Source organism: Pseudoliparis swirei, chromosome 22, assembly GCF_029220125.1.
Source record: "Pseudoliparis swirei isolate HS2019 ecotype Mariana Trench chromosome 22, NWPU_hadal_v1, whole genome shotgun sequence".
In the NCBI taxonomy this organism is placed as follows: Eukaryota; Metazoa; Chordata; class Actinopteri; order Perciformes; family Liparidae; genus Pseudoliparis; species Pseudoliparis swirei.
Genome location: NC_079409.1, coordinates 8,766,627 through 8,782,750, shown reverse-complemented (window position 1 = coordinate 8,782,750; position 16,124 = coordinate 8,766,627). Strand labels below are relative to the sequence as shown.

At 44.5% G+C, this 16,124-nt stretch overlaps 1 protein-coding gene across 1 annotated transcript in view; it reads left to right on the top strand.

Annotated features, from left to right (window-relative positions):
- The window catches only part of tmem145 (transmembrane protein 145), a 35,184-nt gene that overhangs the window by 15,630 nt on the left and 3,430 nt on the right, over positions 1 to 16,124 (top strand). The window contains exons 6-12 of the mRNA XM_056444310.1: positions 7,280 to 7,364; positions 7,862 to 7,933; positions 11,318 to 11,386; positions 11,967 to 12,047; positions 12,353 to 12,431; positions 13,478 to 13,571; positions 15,466 to 15,638. Coding sequence (XP_056300285.1) covers positions 7,280 to 7,364; positions 7,862 to 7,933; positions 11,318 to 11,386; positions 11,967 to 12,047; positions 12,353 to 12,431; positions 13,478 to 13,571; positions 15,466 to 15,638 — 653 coding nt within the window. The remainder of the gene's footprint in view (positions 1 to 7,279; positions 7,365 to 7,861; positions 7,934 to 11,317; positions 11,387 to 11,966; positions 12,048 to 12,352; positions 12,432 to 13,477; positions 13,572 to 15,465; positions 15,639 to 16,124) is intronic.

Here is a 16,124-nt window from a genome sequence, read left to right as displayed (position 1 = left end):
TTCCTCTCCATCATGCCATCTCACCGCTCTCAGCTCTTCTTCTTGTTCATTCCGTGCATTATTCCGTGCTCCCTCACTTTTATGTGCTGCTACTTATTCTCCTCTCTTTGTCCCTGTTTCTCTTTTATCCAGCTCTGGTTTTATCATCTCAGTCTTTCTTGTGCTGGAGTGGATCTAAATCTATATCGACTCACAAGCCCCTTAAAACCAGAGGATGTATTCTCTCAATCCCTAGATGGAGACTTACCCGCGTGAAATGGTCAAATGTGTTCATCGTTATTTAACATTTCCCGTCAATTTCACTTGTAATTATCGCAGTAAACTTCAAAGCTGCAAATAATCTTTATATCATTAGGGGGAAAAAGACGGTCATTATAAATAAAATTCAGGTCAACACAAATTACAGGGCAGGTAAAAGGTTTCTCCGACGAGTAAATTAGCAGACAGAGACACACGCAGCCTGTGGCGGGGCATTCAGACCATCACAGACTATAAACCCACGCCACAGAACTGCGACAGCAACATCTCTCTGCTAAACAACCTCAACAGCTTCTTTGCCCGGTTTGAAGCACAGAACAGCACTCGTCCACACAAGACTCCGCCCCCTCCCCACGATCAGGTTCTGTGCCTGTCTGCTGCCAGCGTGAAGAGGACTCTCTCGTCCATCAACACCCACAAGGCAACAGGTCCAGACAACATCCCTGGTCGTGTGCTGAAGGACTGTGCAGAGGAGCTTAAGGACGTCTTCACGGATGTCTTTAATACTTCTCTGAGACAAGCTGTTGTTCCATCATGCTTCAAGGTAACCACCATCATACCTGTGCCAAAGAAATCCACTCAGTCCTGCTTCAACGACTATCGTCCAGTGGCACTGACCCCCATAATCATGAAGTGCTTTGAACGACTAGTCATGTCGCATATCAAATCCATTCTCCCCCCCACTCTGGACCCTTTCCAGTTTGCATACCGGGCCAAACGGTCCACGGAGGATGCAATCTGCTCTGCTCTCCACCCAGCCCTCACCCACCTGGACAAAAAAGACTCCTATGTAAGAATGCTGTTCATAGACTTGAGCTCAGCATTCAACACAATCATCCCACAACAACTAATCTGCAAACTTGACCAGCTGGGGTTCAACACCTCGCTGTGTAACTGGCTGCTGGACTTCCTGAGTGAGAGGCCACAAGCAGTACGTGTTGGCAACAACACCTCGAGCAGCATCACACTCAGCACAGGGGCCCCTCAGGGCTGTGTGCTCAGTCCCCTGCTCTTCACCTTGCTGACTCACGACTGCAAAACCAGCTACAGCACCAATCACATGGTCAAGTTTGCAGACGACACAACATTGATAGGTCTCATCACCAAGGATGACGAGACCCTCTACAGGAGGGAGGTCAACCTTCTGACCACGTGGTGCGGAGCCAACAACCTCCTGCTCAACAACAGCAAGACCAAAGAGATCGTTGTTGACTTCCGGAAAGGCCACACCCATCACCCACCACTGACCATCAACGGTGCGGACATTGAGCAGGTCAGCAGCACCAAATTCCTGGGGTGGAAATCAGTGAGGACCTCTCGTGGACAGCAAACACTACATCGCTGGCAAAGAAAGCACAGAGGCGCCTCTACTTCCTCCGGAAACTGAGGAAAGCAGGAGCCCCCATCCATCATGTGCACCTTCTACCGCGGCACCATCGAGAGCATCCTGACCAACTGCATCACTGTGTGGGCGGAAGCTGCACAGACCACAGCAGGAACGCCCTGCAGCGCATAGTGAAGGCAGCTGGAAGGATCATGGGTGCCTCACTCCCCTCCCATCCCTGCAGGATATATACAACACCCGCCTCACCCGCAAAGCGACCTCGATTGTGAGTGACCCTGCCACCCCTCACACGGTCTCTTCAGGCTCCTGCCCTCTGGGAGGAGATACCGAGGCCTCCGGGCTCACACCGCCAGGCTGTCCAACAGCTTCATCCACCAGGCTGTCAGGAAGCTGAACTCTCTCCCATCCTCCCACTCCGTCCTCTCTCAGACTCACATGTCTGAATGCTGCTAGCACAATTTATGTTGTCTATATGTTTACATGTTTCTTACTATTTTTGCACTTTATGTTGTCTATGCACTTTATGTTGTCTATATGTTCACAAGTTTTTTACTATTTTTGCACTCTATGTTGTCTATATGTTGCACAATTCACTTTATGTTGGACAGAAGAGAAACGCAATTTCGATCTTCTGTATGTTTGCACATATGGAAAATTGACAAATAAAACTGACTTTGACTTTGACTTTGAAATTCACACTGAGTAACCAAAGTAACGAATAATAGCAGACACAAATGTTGTTTTCTTAATAGTAATTATCTTGATAATATATAGTCTCAAAAACTCCACACCGGACTCCACTGCCCATTTATAATTACATCTATTGTAGCTGTGTGCGTTTTCACAAGGAAACACGTATTTCTTTGTTATTGCCACACATCAAACCATTTTGATAAGTTACAATAATATAACTCATTTCTTGGAGCTAATTACACCATTGATTGAAAATACACAGATAACAGAACAATAAAGTGGCGTCAGCGCTTGCCAGCAGCTGCTGTGTGAGGGTTGGTTTACGAGGCGTTTATCCTTGGGGTCTTTCAAACCGAAGTGGAGGAATAGAAAGCTTTGAATGGTCGTAATCAAGCGCTATTGTTTTATGCTGAGCAGAACTGCTGTTAATGAAACTAAATGACCTCAGTGGGGGACCGACGAAGCGCTGGAATTACACTGGCCATGTGACTCATCGTTATAGAGCAAGTTTAGAATAAAACCTTCATCTACTGTGTTTGGTCCTGATGTAAACTGCCTCTCATAAAGACTTCAGCACGGTCGCATGTGGAGCATCCTTATCGTGTCGCTCTGTGAAAGATGGGAAGCCCGTTTGGACGCGTTGCACTTCTTTAACGTGACAAATAAGAAACAATAACAGGAGCCGATGACAGTGTTTGGAGTCTTTCGGGAGATATAGGACATTTTATTCTACTTTTATAGGAAATGAACAAAACCCGATGATTCGTAGATTGTGCTGCCCACGACGTGCAATGCCGAAGAGGGTGATTCTGCGAGTGTGTTATTGTTATGTGTCAAAATACAGTTTGTCAGAGCGGTCACTGAGATGTTTCTTTTCCATTATCAACTACAATTAATAATCTGGGGATTATCTTTTGGATTAATTGATTATTTAAGGAAAATCGAATTGGGAAATGCCCATTCCTTTTTCAACACGTCAATGCACAGAATGAAGTCCACAAAGCAATGAGGTTTCTTAATGAAGAGTTCCACTGGCCCTGACACAGAGCCCTGACCTCGACCCCATCGAATCTTTATTCGATAACGAATCACCCGTCAACAGTTCTCGATGCATGTCCTGTCACTGCGTTGATTCAGAACGGTCAACCTACGCATCCCAGATGCATTTTCTAATTCAGAAATGTCCACACCGACACTACAAACCCCCGAGTCGGTGCCGCTGTGTCGCTTGTGCTTTTGTGGCTGAAAGTGTGCAAATCCTTCCAGAGGAGTGGAGGCTGTTGGAGCAGCATATCAAAGGGGAATTTGGCTTTGGAGGAGCTGTGTGAAGTCTGAGAGAGCCTGCTGTTCAATCTAAAAGTGTGGAGGTAGAAAGACGCTCGCGTCAGCCAAGTAGGGAGGATCTAATGAAAATACACTGTCAAGTTTCAGGATAGAAAATGTGGAAAAGAGTAAACTCATGTTCAGGGACTAATAGGATGTATTTCAAGATGTATTTGACCATTCCTTTTAAAAAGCTACCTCTTGTGACCGAGTCCCCTGGGTTGGTGGAAGTGCCGTGGTAAATTGCTGGACTACCCCTTCAAAGGTCTCCTGGTTTTGGATTAACATCTCGTACAATTTATGTTGTCTATATGTTTACATGTTTTTTACTATTTTGCACTGTATGTTGTCTATGCACTTTATGTTGTCTATATGTTTACATGTTCTTTTACTATTTTTGCACTTTATGTTGTCTATATGTTGCACAATTCAATTCACTTTATGTTGGACAGAAGAGAAACGCAATTTCGATCTTCTGTATGTTTGCACATATGGAAAATTGACAAATAAAACTGACTTTGACTTTGACTTTGACTTAACATGTCCAACCGTTCTCACATGAGCACAATGTACAGCACGGGATGTTCAAGGCTGCACAGGTGTTGGGGTTAGAGCGCAGTCAGTCTGTGACATGTCAGGACAGTATTTATGAAGTGTATTCCTTTTTAAACCTGAAGCCAACAAGCAACCCTGAACTCATCCTGTGACTCCCTGTCAGTCCCAACAGGAGATAATCCCTGCTGTGTGAAGCGCTCCTTCTTCCCTCATCCTCGGCACACACGTCTCGTGCCCTCTTTGCATGTGCTCCTTTTTCTCTGCCTTCTGGCTTCCTCTCCATTTGTTCTTCTGCCGTCTTGTTTCAACTTTCTCCCTCTCTACATCTATCACTCTCTTTATCTCCCGCTCCTTGCTCTTTGTGTCTGTATTGATTTTGTGGCGGTGCACGCTCTACGCTTCTCGCCCCTTTTGATAGAGGGAGTGAGATGGAGTCGCAGGCTGCCAGATGAAATCAAAGTCTTTTTTTTTGTTCCCTCCCTCGGTCTTTTCCCTCGCTCAACCGCAACGAGCGTAAACTCCATCGGCTTTGAGCTTGTGTGTGTGAAATGAGCTCACAGTGTCTCTGATTGTCAACCGATCTCCGTCCCCCTTCGAGTTCGTTCTCTGCTCCCCATATTATCATGTTTTCACCTCCCAGAATCCACTCTCAGATCCACACTTTTTCTTATTTGTGTGACTGACAAAAATGTATCTCGTTCCAATATGGGTCTAACTTCATTTACGATTTCGGCTTTTCCGCATGTTCCCAGACCCAACTATTCTCTTTGTGTGCTCTTTCATAACATTGCAATGTAGAACATTTACATCCCATCGACGTATAAGTTTAATTAACCTGAGAAAATTATTGATAAGTACACCACACTGACTACACTTTTTATTTAAAAGAGTGTGCAGCATTAAAGCAGAGAGAACTTTTGCTATGGATATGATTCATCCATCCTTCCATCCTTCCATCCTTCCTTCCTTCCTTCCTGTCAATCCGGGTCATATTCTCATTGGCAGCACAGAAGCAGCCTATATTTACCTTCACATTGAAAATGCAAAAGGTTATGTTTTGATCGCCGTGTATTTATTTATTTATTTATTTGTATGCGTGTTCCTCGCATAACACAAAAAGTATTAAACCGAATCGCATGAAATTTGGTGGGATGATTGGTTATTATCCGGGGACCATTTGATTAGATTTTGGGATCGATCGGGTCAAAGGTCAAGGTCATGAAAAGGTCAGCATCTTCTTTTTACCATAACGCGGTCAATTTGTATCCAATTGAAACGAGAATCTCTCTCATTCCCTTCCCCCTATCCACAGACACCTGTGGTTGTTTTCTCCCCAGGACCCCCTTCATACCATCCATCCACCGGACCATCATATGGACTGAGAACTGACTTTGTCTGGAGTGAGGCAGGGGACACACCACAAACATACACACATACACTAACTACACTGAACCCCCTCCCATTCCCCTCCCCCCCCCCCCCGCCCCCGTCTGCTTCGTCCCCAGTGGGGGGCCTGGCCTGTGCGTGGGAAATGCTGCTGGGGCTGGGCTGCTGGCTGCTTGTCGCTGTCCTGCCTGGTCCCCCTGGGTGGCTTAGATCACCCACCCTTTGGCTTACCTCCCCCCCCCCCCCCCCTCTTTATGTTTATGTTGTTTTTGTATGTGTGCTTATGTGCTGTTTTTTTTTTCCTCACACACTGTACCTAGGGGCATAGGGGGGGTGTTTTTTTCGCCTCTTCCCTCATCATGTTATGCTGTAATCTTCCATCCCCTTTCTTTTCAATTTCGTTGCTTCTGTACCTGTACTCTATGCAATGACAATAAAACCCATATCATATCAATTGGCATGCAACTAATGCCAAAATGTTCATAATTCAATGCCCAATCTTGTGATATGCGAAGGTATGCGCTCTACCGAGTGCCCATTCTAGTCTTTCTTGTATTCCTCCACTAACTTCTTCCACACAACTGGGGGATCCTAAGACTCTTCAGGCCAGCTGACTGACTACATGGCACTCGTACACTGAGTGGGTGTCTCCCCGAGGAGGATTTGGATTTTTTTATTTTTATTATTTAAAACTGTGGGAGGCAGATATTTCATTTAAAAATATATCTCATCAAACGAATTCACGTGCGGTCCATTTACTCTCTCCCCTCACATGACACCCCAGTGAGAGGAATGGATGTTGGCGGCAAATGACTGCAGCAGAAAGTGATGAATCGACAGTCTTTGAAAATCAGCAAAACTTTCTCAAGCCAGCAACGTCGGATGTTTTGCATCAGTTTACGGATATGTTGCACGGAGCGTTATGTGAAAGCAGACGTGTGGACCAATGAGACTTGTCATCCTCTGGGATTATAACTTTCCTGATTTGGTGGCATATTTAGATTGTTGTTAAAGGCTGCATTGCTGTGATTGTGTTTGTTCCTTGCTGAGCAATAAACATCTTCTTGCTTTCATCATCACATCAATATTATTAATAAGGCTGGGTATTGATCTTAAATACTTTTTAGTCCCAGAATAGCAGCGAATATGAGCCATTTTCATATTCTATTAGATATTGTCCTCATTTAAATTACAGTTACAACTTTTTTTCTTTTTTTTGCAATGTTCTTGTTTGGCTGTTTACACAACATTGGCTTCTTTTGGTAAATAACAAAACACTTTTTTGTGGAAACAACCTTATCTGGCATTATCTTGCTTTCCATGTTGACAGAAGTAAAGTAATGAGAAAAATCAAGTTTCATTTTGGTTCCAGACTATGCTATTGTAATGATAGCAATAATTATTTTATTACTTAGTGCAAAGAGAGGAGGCGCCATCATGAAACCAAAACACCTGACAGATAAATGTCTCCCTTTTGGTTCATTATATAATTTTTCAAACAAGACATAGTAAATGTGATTTCAAGTGCCGATGCAATGTGTAACTTCATTTCAGGAGGATCTAAATAATAAATGTTCTATGAATTTCAAACATGCTGGTGATCTAGCACTCGTATAGTGAATTTAAAAATGCTGTGTTTTAAGTCCAGCGAACATCTTTGTTCTCCTTCTTTCCTCCCTCTCTCCCTCTCTCCCCCTCTCCCTCTCTCCTCTCTTGCAGGGCGAGGGCTTGCATCTGGAGTACGAGATGAAACTGACCAATGGCCGGTCTTTCTGGACGCAGCATTTCTCTGCAGACGAGTTTGGTAAGAGTGATTAGACCGAAAGAAAGAGATTACGGAAGGAATCGCTGATGGCAGAAGCCAACACCACTTAGCACGGCCAATAAAGCACACTGAACTGAACAAATTACAATAATGAAGGGACGGCCGGATGAATTAATGATGATAGATGAACTGAGAGGAATGGATGAAGAGAAGAAGAGGCCCGAGTAGCTTCTAAAAGAATTATTCCTACATCTCTGGTGTTCTCTCTCTCCCTCTCTCCGACTGCAACTCTCTTTTTGTTTCTTAACTAATCCAATATCCTGATCATTTACCTGCCTCTATGGATTTTTCACCATTTTCTTGTTCTACTTCCTCTGCCCCTCTCTTCCTCGCCTTTACATCCTCTGAACTTCATTGACCCCATTCCTTTCTGGTTTGGATTCCATCTCCTCTCTCGTGCCTTCCTTTATCCTTCGCATTGTTTCTCATTAATTATTCTCTTTCCTTCCTCTACTTCCACCATCCCTTCTTCACAGGAATCTTGGAGACGGACATCACCTTCCTGGTCATCTTCTCCCTGGTGTTCGTCCTCTCCTGCTACTTTGCTTGTAAGTACCATCTTTTCCACTTAACTCTATCTCTCTTCCTCCTTCTTCTTCTATGAGTCCATTTATTCTGACTTCCAGAGCCCCAGCAGTCATTTAATGCCCTTTTCTTCCGATCTATTATAACATCTACATGTTTTCTTGAGGGGATGGAAGTGAGTTCTCATGTTTCCTCCGATACGTAAAGGGGGAGCATGCGTCTACCTTTTTCCTCGGAGCAGCGGGTTTGTCAGAACAAAGCAAGATCAATATAAAAAGCAGGGGAGCGCGGATGGTGGGAGTAGGGTTTTGTTTTTGTGTAAAGGTGAACGGTTGAATGGAGCAGGGAGTGGTAGCCTTTAGGTTAGTGAAGCGAGTTTGTCACGTGAAGGTCACAGCTCAAATAACCCAAAGCAGCTCAAAACGAGAGCCCCAAGGAATGACTTACTCGCCAGTGTAGGATCTGTCATGCCTGGCGTTCTTCTTGTACTGTGAGGTTTTCTTACCTTTCCTTCTTTCACTCACTTAAAGTACGAGAAAACACACATTCTCATTTCACTGAAACGCAGTGTTAAAGATATCTGCACGATTTCTGAAATTAAATGAAATGTCTAAACCAAGGAGTATGTTATTCATTTTGTCGAGTTGTGTATTCACATTATCCCAAATATTTCCAACAATGGAGAAATCTGCAATTGGATTAAAGATAACGGTGCGTTCCATTCGTTCCCCCGGTGGACTTTACCCTTTCTAGTTGCTCTAACTTCGGTGGAAACGCGTCAAACACCATATGAAGTGAATCGGGAAGTCCGCGAGCCACCGGATTCATGGCTATTATACGTTGCCGTTCTATTGACGAAGATGTCCTCATAAAGCACAAACACATACGGGTGAACCAAACGACCCAGAAGGATAACAGCGCTGGGCTACCCTACGATTAAATGAGCCACATGCCTCAACCGGACAGCAACAGTCGCTGTATGGGTGGTCGACTCATCTAATTGTAGCTTTTATCAGTTCATCCTGTTGTGGCCCGCCTGCTCTCTTTGTGCTCGGCCACTGACACGCAGATATATATCTCCATCCAGCTGAGAGACTGACAAGGGGAAACACAGCAACACACATAAAAACACACAGCAATGTAACGTCCCCTTCTCCGCCCCTTTGGAACAGACACTAATGGGCGCCATATACCTTGAGCCTCATGACGCAGAGAGGCGGGACAACGCGGGCGTGTCTTATTTGCTGGGGGTGGGGGGGGGGGGTTGGATCCTCACATGCTCTCTGTTGACCCTCATGAACCAAAATAAGAACATATGGGAACATTCAAGCAGAGGGCAGGGTCTCCATAGATACAGATGCCGCCGCACACTTCTAGTGGGTCATGAGTGATGTTTGAGAGAGAGATTCTCTCTGTGTCAGTCAGTACATCGCTTCTCAGGGAATTGTTGCGTATTATTTTGTAGCAAGCAGCTTTTTGCAATGTAAAGATTTAGTGGAGGAACATCTTCCTGAGCAGAGGATGTGATCGCTCTCCCTCTGTGTGAGTTGTACTCCGAGCCTCTCCTTGCGAGGCCGCGCAGGCATTTTAGTGCACGTGAGGGTGCCCCAACGGCGAAGCTAACGGCTGCCACTCTGCACTGCCCTCATACGGCCGGTGCAGCTGGTATTTAATGCAGCGCAGCGCTCGCCCTCCGCTTCCTCCTCGGGTAAATGCAATTAGGTCTCCAACCTTTTATAGTCAAACAATGCATTAAAATAACAATGTGTTATTTTATGTGTTGTACCGATAGAGCAAATCAGGCCGACAGGGACTTTTATTTCATTACTTCTACCAAAATGGAAACAATATTCACGTATATATTTTATGGAAGATGGTCAAATGTGTAAACGGTTACATCATTTTGTGGGAAAATTATTGCTTTTTAAAGCCAACATCAGTCTGTCTTTGAGGAAGTCCCAGGAGGATCCAGGAGTGTCTGGATGGGCAAGATGGTGGTTCTACAGGCAGCTGGGAGTGTGTGAGTGTGTGTGTGTGTGTGTGTGTGTGTGTGTGTGTGTGTGTGTGTGTGTGTGTGTGTGTGTGTGTGTGTGTGTGCGTGTGCGTGTACATTTGTTTATGACCCTTCCTCCCCCTTAAAAACTTATTTTTGCAGAAGTGTTTGGGTAATAAAATAGTCTTGTTAATTATGCATACAACATATTTCCTCACAACTTTGAGGGAGAGAGAGTGGAGAAGATGTATCTGGCCTTATCTAGAGACTGGTACCAAAAGATGGATGCATACTAATGGCTGCCCCCCCCCCCCCCCCCACTCCCCTTTATCTGACTTTCTCCCTTGTTCTTTTTTCATGTCTCCACGCCAGCGATAACTGGCCAGAGACGTTATGTTTTTGGGTGGTCAGCCCCATTCCCCTGAACCCAATATCTCAAACGCCTGGAGAGAATGTCTTCAAATGTGGCCACTCGGACTAAAGGATGAGATTTAAATTGTATAAGAAGTGGACGGAGTCACTATGTACTATGGTGTTGAAGCAAGAGGGTTGAACTATGTCCAACAGAATGCTGAAAAAGACATTTGTAGGCAACCAAAATGTTCGCATTTACTTTCAAGTTGAAAATAAGGACAACGCGCTGACCGGATGAAGGCTGGTCACAAGGTAGCCGCCCCCTAAAGCGAACCCTGCTTCATTGTCTATTTTACTCTAAATGGGACCATCATTTACTAAATGAACTGAAAAAGACTTGAAACTAGCAATTAAGGGTACAAACGTTTCCTGAGGTAGTGATTTAAGTGAGAAATCATTTACTCATACACTTCTTTTTTCAACCAGGGAGTCAACCCCTGAAATAATACAAGTTTAAGGCGCCTCAACATTGGCTTCAATTTTAAGAACAGGACGCTGCCGCCTGACATGAACCGAGTAGATTTTGGTGGTCAAATTTCAAGTTCACTGCAACCTCAAGTCTGCCCCGTTCTCGTGAGTGTTATGTCTCATCTCCGCCTCGAGGGAATGTCTTCAAATGTAGCACAGACGTCCACATAGACCCGAGGATGACCTGATTACAACTTGGTGGGCAAAGGTCACTGTGACCTCACAAAAATGAGTTCCCAACTCAAGAATTCATATGCTAATTTCACCCAAATGTCTAACAGGATATAATTATATAATAGTTAAGTGATGGCATTTTGGACAGATGTGAACATAAACGCCAACTGGAATGGTTGTCAGAGGCATACAAGCACAAGGCGCTACTTTCCTCTGTCTCTCACTCCCTGTGCCTCTCTCGCTCTACTTTGCCATCTGTTAGCATATCTCCATCCTTTTTTATCTCTATCGCCACCAACACACACACACACACACACACACACACATCTCATACTTGTTTTTGTTCTCTCCCCTGCAGACAATCTGAAGGGAAGACAGCTTCTTCACACAACCTACAAAATGTTTATGACGGCGGCGGGTGTGGAGGGTGAGCGCTACTGTCCCGAAAAACACACACACACACACACACACTATGCCATAACACACACACTCAAGAGAACATCGTGCTGCTCGCATGGCTGCAGCATCTTATACCTTAATCCCCACTTCAAGAGCTGAGATATTATCGCCCTTATTAGCCTCTGAAGAGGTACTTTTAGAATCGGCTGTGCGCCGCAACCTTCTCAGTGGATCCTGCTGTTGGTGACCAACCCTGCATCCCTCTCCTGTCCTCTCCTCTTATCTCCCTCTCTTCCCTCTCGCTTGCTTGCCCCCTCTTCAAATCCATTCTCGATTGTCCCTGTATTCCCTTTCTCCCTCTCCTCCCACTTCACTCGAGCCTTTTGCTTCCTCTTCATCTCTGTTTATCAAATACTCTTCTTTTCCGTCTCGCTTCTCCCCTCCCCATGTATCTCCTCTTCTCCTACATCTGCCCTTTCTCTTTCCTCATCACCATCCCCCCCGTTTCCTCTCTACCTTACGTCGTCTTTGTGACATCTCCGTCATTTCTCCTCTACTTCTCCCTCGTCCTCCATGTCCCTCCTCTCTGTCTCTCTTCCCCTTGGCAGTGCTCAGCCTGCTGTTCCACTGTATCTACTGGAGCCTGTATGCGAGAGATGGAGTTGGCAACGGCAGCCTGAAATTACTTGGTGAGTTGTTCCTCCTGCATCCGACTGACACTTTCCTCTGCACTGGACAATCACTCACTCCCCGAGCAGAATGAATGAGTGGACGATGATGGATGTGTGCGGGTGAGGAAGTGCGATACCTGGTGTGATGGCTATAGACAGGACCAATGCACCATTCTGTGTGTGTGTGTGTGTGGGTGGGTGTGACCACCTGATTTGAATCTTTCCCCTCTGATATAACAGATTCGGAAAGCACAACGTAATCCCCCCCCGTGACTTCTCTTTCTCCCTTTCTGTCTCTCTCCTCCTCTCTGTCCCGTCTCCAGGGAAATTACTGTTCTCAGTCAGTTTCTTGGTGTTCCTCCTGATGCTCATCCTGCTGGGCAAAGGTTTCACTGTCACCAGGTGGGGGTTTGCATGTGTGTCTCTTCAAGCCGATGTGTGTCTCTCTCTTTTAATGCAAGCGTGTCACCTTGTCCAGGTGTGTTTAGGCCTCCCGGTCACATTCAGTACAGTATGTCATGATCATGTTAGGTGTCAGTTAGTCAAGGCAAGGCTCATTGGAGATTTGCTCGGGGCAGGTATTGTTTCAGATGGCCTGCACAAGAGATGATCTACAAGTGATCTCAAGTTTTCCAAATTCCAATTTGAAAGTCCAGTTATCAAACATGTCAGCTGCTCTTGAAATGTTAGATTTCTTCAATCCCCAGATGTTGGTGAGGGAGTGTAAAGTAAACGGCAGTTCACAAGGTTGTGTTCTTTGATGCGCGGTGAGTCATCTTTTTAACCACTGCTTAGGGCTCAGTTGAATCTCCGTGGATATTCTCTAGTCTGAACTCTTTTCGTGAAAACTGAGCTTGCAAGATTCAAGCTCGCTTTTTTGACCTACAGGATGTATTTTTGAGTAATACATCCTCCTCTGGGCTCTGGAGATTCTCTGATCTTTCAGACTTATCAAGCCCTCTTAAAACCCCGGTGAATAAACTTAAACTGCATCACTATCCAGCTCGCACCACGGCTGTTTATCTGCAGTAATTGAGAGGTTGACAGATTGGAAATAATCCAACAATTTTTAAATGTTTCCTCTGGTGTGTTGAAAAGGATGTTTAAAAAACCCTTGTGATATTTTATGACTGCAAATAAAGAAGCATTCATTTCTGCTTTTGTGATTGTGGATAGCTCTTTTCAGAGCTTACAAGTCTACAGCCATTTTATATTTACGAAGTTCAGAGCTGAGAACACAAGTCCTTTTGTCGTGTGTGGGGTTGAATGCGGCGCTGCTTTTTAGATTAAGCTGTCTTTGGTTTGTGTGTAAAGCACCAAATGTGTCATTTTGTGTGTGTTTCCATGTCACTGCCTCAGTCTGTGTATCTTTGAGTGTGTCTGTATGTGTTTCTTATCTTCCTCTTGTGTGTGATCTCTGACCCTGTGTGTGTGTGATTGTGTGTCAGGGCGAGGATCAGTCACAGTGGGTCCGTTAAGTTAAGCATCTACATGACAGTCTACACAATCACCTACGTCATCCTCTTCATCTACGAGGCAGAGGTAACACGCACACACACACACTAACACTACATTACCCACACTGAGGTTATTCTATTTTCTGATTAATCTAGGGATTTTTCATTTTCACTACATTTCATCAAAAATTCCCAAAGCGTAAGGTGACTCATTCACACCCAAAGAAATTGAATTTACAGTAACTTAAAATGGAGAAAAGTTGTAAATCCACATTTTTGCTTCATCACTTGTTAATTTTGGAGGAATATTTGTTATCATAGTGGTTCTTATGAAAAGTGCTAAACAATAAATCAACAGTTTTGAGAATCCATCGTCTCATTCCAAGTATTCATCAGTTTCAGCTTTTCAAATGTGAAGATGCATTGCTTATATGTATTATATGTCTGTCTTCTATATCATATTATGTAGACTTGGACTGTTGAGTTGACAGAACAAACAAACAAACAAGGTTTTGGGAAATACAAAGAGAAACAACAGAAACAAATAATCAATAACACTGTAATTTCTGCACCAAAATACAGTGTTACAAAAAGCAAACTGCAGTTATTTTCTTCATGTTTTAAATTCAGATTTCTGAAATACTTTCAACAGATCACTTTGGTGGTGTTTCTGACGTGACAGGACTTGAAACCGTTCTGCATTCATATTATTGCTCTCTTTGGCTTTATTTTAATAATCTCTTACATATTCATTGTGACTCGAGCCCACACATCACTGTGGGCTGAAATTGCCTTTTTCTGTCAAGTCAGTTAATAATTAAATTACCCCTTGGGGATTAATAAAGTACATATCTATCTATCATCTATAACATTGATACATCGCTAATTGTGAAAGTGTATTGTAAAAAAAATTATAATTCCTTGATGAGATACAAATGAATAGGCACAGCAGCTCCAGTCAAAAAACACAACATACTCACTACTCTACCTTCTATAATACATCTTAGATCTTTGACTGTTTTTTTAAGCTTTACGGATTTCAAAGTAAGACTTCCGAATCAGTATACTGAGCGATATCCACCCATGAAATGATTCATACTCTCTCATTCATCTTTGTGAGGAAGGAAACCGCTATGATGTTATGGCATGTAAGCATATACTGTAGGTTTGTGAAATAATGAGACACTCGGGAGTGTTCCAGTTGCACACGTCTGTGCATGCTGCAGAGGCCGTAATGATGGTGCATTTAGGAACAGGGGATGGCTGTCTTTGAATACAGCCTATTAATGTGCCAGTGGCAATATAGCAGTGGAAGTATCCATGCCCTCTTTAGCGCTGGAGCCTGTAGCCATTTCTCACCCAGCAATATGTGGATCTGAAGTCATTTATATGATGTATCTGCTGCCTGCCCTCCTGCACGGTCCCTGCAATTTAAGAGTGCAAACCTCAGGAGAGCTCCTGCTAAGAATACACCAAACTAGGTTACAATTGGTACTGATATAAAGAGTTAATGAGTGATTCTGGTACTGGGCCCAGGCGGGAATCTGCCAGGCTCAGGTTTGCAGGTTGGATCCCAATAAGCATTACACCGGGCCATCAGGATAATGCATTATGTAGCCCGGGGTAACCCTGTATGGCCAAAACTCTCCAGACTGTGAATGCTATCTAGTGTCCGCAGATGCAAGCACAGGTGCCATTCTCTCTCACACACACACAGAAAAACCTGTGCGCTCGCATACCGATGACCCAGTTATGGAGAAGAAGTGTCAAAGACTCGCACAGAACGCACCGAGCTGAGCTTCTGCTCGGTCATCGCAGGGCACCAGCCGAGCCACGAGCGATCCATCTTTGTAATGAGGGCACAGACTGCAGCGTGTAGCCAGGACACAAGATGCTTCTTTTCCACTTTGTGTGGTGGTTTAAGCTTGTTTAATGTGCGTGTCTTCATGTTGGCATCACTTCTCGTGTCCCCGTGCCAGTTCTTCGACCCGGGTGAAGTGCTGTACGCCTACGACAGCCCCGCAGGCTACGGACTGATGGGCCTGCAGCTGCTGGCCTACGTGTGGTTCTGCTACGCCGTGTTGGTCTCTCTGAAGCGCTACCCCGAGAAGCAGCCCTTCTACATCCCGTTCTTCACCGCGTACACGCTGTGGTGAGAAGCCTCTCGGCCCTCGCTGAGGACAAAAGCACCTGAGCGAGATTGCTGGCGTAGAAGAAGACATATTTATTTCTCCGTTTGAGGACTCTTTCATTTGAATGATTTGTGCCACTCGGCGTAGCTGATGCTTCAGCGGTCCGGGAATGAACAGTTGTTTCTTTCAAACTCCCCTTCTATGACATTGTGAGCCCAACCTCTGTGCACTACTAACACATAAGATGATTGTCCTTGAGCGGATGATCGCTAGAGAAAAACATCTGTTTTGACTGCTATTAGAATAATGTATGCTTCCATATATGTGTGCTAGATAGTTTAAAGCTTTGTACTGGAAAGTGTTTTTCCTTTCAAACAACAGAGAAAAAAACCCTTCTTCATACATTCAGCCCGCTGCCCTTCACTCACTGCGTGTAATAGCATGAGTTTCTTAAATGAAGTGTGGACTACAAAGACTAATATTATCTCTGTATTTCTCATTGCTGT